The sequence below is a fragment of the Nilaparvata lugens genome, unplaced genomic scaffold, assembly GCF_014356525.2.
Source record: "Nilaparvata lugens isolate BPH unplaced genomic scaffold, ASM1435652v1 scaffold9597, whole genome shotgun sequence".
In the NCBI taxonomy this organism is placed as follows: Eukaryota; Metazoa; Arthropoda; class Insecta; order Hemiptera; family Delphacidae; genus Nilaparvata; species Nilaparvata lugens.
In genome coordinates, this window is record NW_024095340.1 from 1 (window position 1) to 7217 (window position 7217).

At 34.0% G+C, this 7217-nt stretch overlaps 1 protein-coding gene across 1 annotated transcript; it reads right to left on the minus strand.

Moving 5' to 3' along the window:
- Positions 1-196: 196 nt before the first annotated feature.
- Positions 197-6058, minus strand: LOC111045369 (the record flags this gene model as incomplete). The annotated part of the gene is given in 3 exon segments (XM_039419335.1): positions 197-420; positions 4605-4704; positions 5792-6058. Coding segments are annotated over 3 exon segments (338 nt in total), but the record flags the coding sequence as incomplete, so codon positions are not given.
- Between the last annotated feature and the right edge of the window lie 1159 nt (positions 6059-7217).

Here is a 7217-nt window from a genome sequence, read left to right on the forward strand (position 1 = left end):
CGGCCTCCATATGACGCACGTAGACCAGCTCATTACATCCAAGTGGGGCGAAATAGTATATTTCGCACCTAGGGCCGAAAATGAGTTTACTCACAACATTTTTCAGCTATGATGCCATTATGATAATTTTACAAAAGGGTACTTGGATTTTTATTTTTATTTCTACCCAATGTTACCCTATATATTATTACACTTACCTTCTTTACTTTGCTTAATCAATATGTTGGATTTGTCTCCTTTGATGCGGAAATAGTTGATTTGCTCTGTTGTAGTATTTTTCTTGAGCCAAGAAATCTTCACTTCAGAGGACGCCTCGATTTCGATCTTCAATTGTGGGCATGATTTTGCGGCTTTGTTTGTTACACTCTGCTTCACTGCTTTATGTTCAATTCCTCGGACGACGTACCAGGTTCCGGTCAGCTGTTCAATCAATCAGTCAATCAATATCTTCATTGAAGACATATAATTATATTGTACATGAATGCGTCATCTACAGGGATAGTCATATTGAACTTCCCGGTTTTGGAAGGACTTTGCATGAACTAGGGAATGAGCAGAAGGGTGGTGATGGTGTCATTAGACGCGCCATGACATGCAGTTTTAGTGTGAGCAATGGCTTGGTCGGGACAACATCTTGCGTTCGTAGTTGAAGAGTTTATTGAAAATAGCGGCTCCGTGATCACAACAAAGCGTGCGTTCCGTTTACATATTGCTATTGGTCGACGTGATCCCATTCCCATTGGACCAACAATCAGAAATCGGGTATCGAATTATAGAGCAACATCATCAGCATTGAAAACAAGATTACAAGGACGAATTAGGACGTCAACGTCAGCAGAAAAACGTGGGTAGAGTGCGGGCTTCAATTCAACAATCCCCTCCGCGTTCATGCCGCTTCACTAGGATTATCTTTCAGTAGTGTCTGCAGAATACTGCATAGAGACCTTAAATTTCACCCATGCAAGATTCAGGTAGTGCAAGAATTAACAGTTAGAGACTTGGACACACGAACAAATTTATGCCGCGACATTTAGCAGATCCCCCGCACTGCTGTTTTGATCTTCAGTGATGAGGCACATTTTCACCTCGCTTGAACTGTTAACAAACAGAATTTTCGATACTGGGCTGAGATTAACCCACGAAACCTACACGCACGACCACTCCACAGCCCTCGAGTGACAGTGTGGATCACGTCGTCCAATAGCAAAATGTTAACGGAACGCACGCTGTGTTGTGATCACGGAGCCGCCATTTTTAATAAACTCTTCAACTACGAACGCACGATGTTTTCCCGACCAAGCCATTGTTCATACTAAAACTGCATGTCATGGCACGTCTAATGACACCATCCCCACCCTCCTGCTCCATCCCTTCTTCGTGCAACGCCCTTCCAAAACAGGAAAGTTCAATATGACTCACCCTTTACATTAAGGCTGTGCAAAGGCTGAAAATAAACTTTCTACTGGTGATATTTTTAAAAGTTTTTCGATTCAAGCTATCAAAATGAAGAAGTTTTCTCAGGAAAACATTTTTTTTCGTATATTACTTCTTGAGATATGAGCGCCTAAAGTTTAGATTTTTGGGACAGAACATTTCAAATTCGGTGAGAGATAATCCATGAAATTTAGGATGAATTCTTCATGGTATTGTTGATTGAATAAAACAATTTGTTTCAAAAAAATATCAATTTTAGAGAAAGTTATTCAATTTACAAAAATAACTCAACTAATAATTATTTTTGGTAAATGGAATAACTTTCTAAATAAATAATTAAATTTGAGCTATTTCACAGGACAATATCTAAATCGATTATTGATACCGTAGGTAGTACCAAATTACCTAGAATACATTCTAGGTACATTGAGTAGTACCGGACATTATTTTTGTGTTGTCACTTATATAGGTAGTCTTTTTCTTTAGGGCTAGGGTACGGTAGGCTTGCCTACTCTTGAAAATAAATAAAAATATAAATCTAAGTTCCCTTTTAAAATTGTTTAGTAACATGTTTCGGCTATATGCCATTATCAAGTGATTGTTTCCAATCTTTAAAGAGGGTATCCTTTAGAAAGGGTACTTATATTTCTATTTTTATGTACTTATTAGAGGTATATTAGATGTACTTAATAGAAATATAAGTACCCTTTTTAGAGGATACCCTCTTTAAAGATTGGAAACAATCACTTTGATAATGACATCATAGCCGAAACATCTTGTTACTAACAACTTTAAAAAGGGAACTTACATTATGTATTTTCAAGAGCAGGCCTCTAAGTACATAGTATATAAAAATAGTAGTATGTATAGTGAAATAATTAAGAAATCAAATGAAAATTAATCAGATTCAGAATAGGGTATACCTATAGTTATTTATTTTAAGAACAAGAAAATTGGATAATTTATATCATGAACAAGAAAACTAGATAATTGTATTAAGAACACTTTGTAATTATTAGAGTCTCTGATATTTTAGGCAGTTTTGAAATTTAATTCTGATAGGTAGCCTAGGTAATGACGATATCTTTTAAACTTTTTACCGCCAACTCGGTGACCGTAACAAACTTTTTAAACTACTCCGTGATTCAAAAAGAATACATCAACTTTGAAATTGATAACTCTGCAAAGAATAAACGGAGAGTAAAGCACTATCTGCCATCGATTAGAGGAAGCTCTGACATTTTTTTAGTTGCTTATTTAGTCCATTGGCACTCATCTGTCCGTGCCTATTTGAATGAAAACTATCCGAGGCAATGGATCGGCTGCTAAGCAGCCAGAAGACAGAGCACTTCATCACTGGCCTCCAAGAAGCCCTGACCTCACCCCCTACGATTTTTTTCTGTGGGGGTGCGTTAAAGATAAGGGGTATCCGCCTCTACCAGCTAACTTTGAGGAGCTCAAACAAGAAATAACAGCAGCTATACAAACTGTTCGCCCGATATGCTACTGAGGGTGTGCAACGAGTTCAAGTATCGTATTTATATCACTCGAGGGGGTCACATTGAACATTTGTCAACTTGTTTTCTAGTGGGGAAAAACTTATTTTAATACTCTTCATTTTGATTTATAACCCAAGTTTCTATTATTTTTCCTTGATTAAATACGGATTTTTAAAGTTTTGGTATTCTTTTTGAATCACGGTGTATATTGAAAAAAAAAAATTACATAATAAATCAATACAATTATAAATTGCATGCCCTAAAGGTATTCCTGTATTGGGCATTAACAATATTTTATTATATATAAATAGGAGAGAGAAGAAATATTATGAATATAATTGATATTCGATTGAAACAGTGGAAAATTTATACATGAAATATCAAATATTATATGAAGAGGTCGTCGACACTTTATATTGGTACTGAGTATCTAAATAATCTGTTTAACACAGTTGAACTTTGACAAATAGGATCTCTGATATTACGTCACAACTTCGTCATTGTCATCTAATCAACAACTTTCATGCTCTATATAACTCACCACTACTGAGTGGAACATATAATATTTAGGACTACTTTTGAAACAATTACCATGTAGATAAGGCTATCCCATATGGTCATTAGCACAAAGAATGAGTCTTTAATATTGAATCTTGAACCAAAGTTTACTAACATTTTATTTTCGGAATGAAGCAGCCTACCATAATATATTATTTCTGGAATACAGTTTTCACCTTTTCATAAACTGTGGAGGTTCAGACGTAGAAACGATGATTATATTAAACATAGTAGTCTTTTTTTAATTCAGAGACAATGCTCTAGCAACTGAACTGAGTATAAGAACCAACATTAGACCTATGTACGGCGGTAGGCTTATTATTAATAAATTTAGTCAATAATAATCTCTCCTATACAATGTGTTCTGAAAAAGGGGCCCATAAGTCAGGGCGTGATTCCTCACATCAAAAGAGCAAAAAAAGTACTAATTAACACTAATTACATAGGTCCAAAAATGCTTCGTTATCAAGTATACAGAGTGAAAGATTTCGTCTGAATTTCAGTTCCCCTGTTGAAACGAATCCCTACGGGTATTTGTGGCTGTTAATTAAGATGTACAATTTAGCGTATATTGTGTAAAATGAACCGAAAAACTGAATAAAACCGTTTACAGACCTGTAGCTAGAGTAATTTTAAGATATGTGACGAAATACGTGAAACTTCGTCCCGAAAAACAAGTTCCTTTAAGGTTTGAAAGCAGGTTTACTATGTTAAATGTACAATAAACACAGAATATTTTTTACACAACTTGTAGAAAATTTAATTTCGAAGAGAAAGATGTAAAATAAGTCTATAATAGACAAACGCAACCTTTAAAAAATATCCTTAATTATACAAACAAAAAGCATGAAATGTAGAAAACTTAATAAATTTTGTCTATTTTTATGCGTTTTGTATGTAATTGAGGATTATTTTCTTAAAGGTTGCGTTTGTATACGTTATGGGCACCTTTTTCAGAACACTCTATAAATCATTAATAATTTTTTAATCACAATAGTTATAAAATATTTATCACTCTTACCGGTTTATTAATAGGAACTAAAGAAACCTCAAGGCTGTAGCAAAAACATATTGAAGCTCACCAAAAATTATTCTCTACAAAAACTATCTTACCTTGGTGACATCCTCAGATTTAGTGAACGTAGGACAAGTCTGATCCTCACTGAATGAGACTGAGATCAAAGCCGATAAAATGCAAAGTTTGAATATTTGCCTGTAAAAGAATTAAATTCAAATATTCTTTATTCCAGAAAATGCATTTATACAATAATGAATACAATTGCATATATTCTTAAATTTAATCGGATACAAAATAGAGTACAGTAACAAAACAAAATTCCATAACGAATAACTATACGAACTACTCATTTTCTGGAGCATTGACTTTGGAACATCAATGATTATAATAATTTGATTTTTGAAAGTCCTTTCACAATTACAATAATTGTAATATAAATGTATGGAATTGAGGTTCCAATAAATAATTAGTGACCCCTGGGTTGGAGAACTCGCTCAAGAACTGTTGTATTGTAATATTTGAAACCCGCAACTTTTAATTATAGAGTTGATGAAAATTATGAAAGCAGCTAAATATTTCTCTTACAATAATATTTGAGAGTAGGTTTATTCATTGGGGATCCTATTTGAAATTAAAAATTACTTTTCAAATAATGAAATGCCTTTTTGTAATTCAATACTGTGTTTTCGAGCAGTCATTCAGCAAAAAAATCATATTTAGTGAAAAAATGGTTGAAAACTGAAAAGCTTGTGCTGAAGTATGTAAAAAAGTCATGTTATTCAGTGTTCAAGATATCAGGTTGATCGGTTGGATAGATCTCTGATAAAAGGTACATATGTTAACATATTACGGCTTGTGGAGTTATTTTTTGGTCTGCCCCTTAATATTGAAAACATTTATTATAATGAAGGTAAACTCTACTTTGTTGTAGTTTAGACTCTGTGCATCTTTGTAAATATTTTTAAAAACACTTAATTTTTTGATGAAATGAGGAATGAATTTCACTACAGAGGAGAAGCTTCATCGGCCTCTCATAAAAATTATGCGTTTGTTTTAATATTTACAAAGATATAATAGAATGACTGCCTTTATTTTATACCTAGGAGGGCGAAGTTAGGGCGCAGTCGGCCCTCTCTTACACTTAACCCTCAAGATACACAGTGTCTGAACTAAATCAAAGATATTTCATAGTGTTTCCTCATGGAAAACAACATCAAGTAAATTTTATATTCGAATCCAAGGAAATTGTTTTAAAAGTAGAACAGTTTTTGGGTTCACTCACCGTAAACAAGACATGATTATCTGCTGGATGGATACTTTCTCCTAGATGGCTGTCAGTCAACTGACATTAATTAACGTCATCTGCGGTGTTATCAGCAAGTGGATACAAGTTATTGGAATAATGCTCCATCACTATTTAGACTATTGGTAGCTGAGACTGCTGTAGGCTACTATCAATATTGTCAGAGATAACCTTCTGCCCTCCATCTACACTTCCTAATGAATTTTCATCCAATTCTCTGCTTTCGACTCGGGCCAGTCTTGAAGGAAATCAGCTCTTGATGATTAGTCCAGTCAATATAGACATAAAAAAGGGGATGTGCTTGCAATATATATTGTAGTTTTGAATTTTAATATAATTATTATTTGCATACATGAGAGAAGTCCAGAACCAATTTCTTCATGCAAAATTTCCTTGTGCTAGATACAGAGTGGCCCAAAAACTTCGTATTTTCAGCTCATTTTGCAGTTTTCAGCTATTTCCGCCAAATCCAGTAATCGGACAGAAAAAGTTGCTCTTGCCTTTTTTCAGATTATAGAATTCTGGATAGAATGAGATCATTCGGAACTGTCTATCTCCAATGAGTATGGAGTTATGATTTTTCAAAAATTAGTGAAATTTTTGAAAAAAAATCAATTTGATGAATTTTAGTTTTTGAACAACAATATTTTCCGATTGTAACCATTTAGATGTATAATTCAAAATCCCTCTGGGCGTAATTTCGTGCTTTACAATCTGAGACCAGGTAGAGCGCTCTATCTCATATAGATTTCCAGGTACACCTGACAACAATGCTCCTTGTATTGTGAAAAACAGATAACTTCCAGCTTCAACCATCATCACAAACTAATTTGTCCTCACAGTGATATTTCGCACGAAATATCATTCCGGGTTATTTTCATTCCTGATTAATTCCAGTAGATCCATCTTTTTAAAATGGTCTTCTCTGATTTGGTTCACGTGAAATTGATCAGGATTAAAATTTAACCGGTTTTTGTGCAACCGGAGAGAAATTTTTGCATTCCTCTGGGAATAATTCTCAATTTACTGTGATTAGATAGAACATTTCTGTATGAACTATGAATGTTATATAATTTATTCTTTCGTAATTAATTTTTTATGCTTTTGTACTCCAGAGCGAAGCTCGGTCCCCGATATGAGTAGGTTATGTTGAGAAAATACAAAATTTATCACCATATATTACTACTTATAATTTTAGAATATTGAATAAGTATTGATGGATAAAAAAACCCACTACCAACCCTGGTAAATTCAACATAATTGTGCTAGGTTCAAATCATCAGTGGTCTAGTTATGGCATGAATGAGCATCACATGAACCAGCAACACCATATTTATTTATATTAATAACTAGTAGTTCTGTGAACAGTAGACCTCACGCAGTATTATCATCCACAAGTACCTGA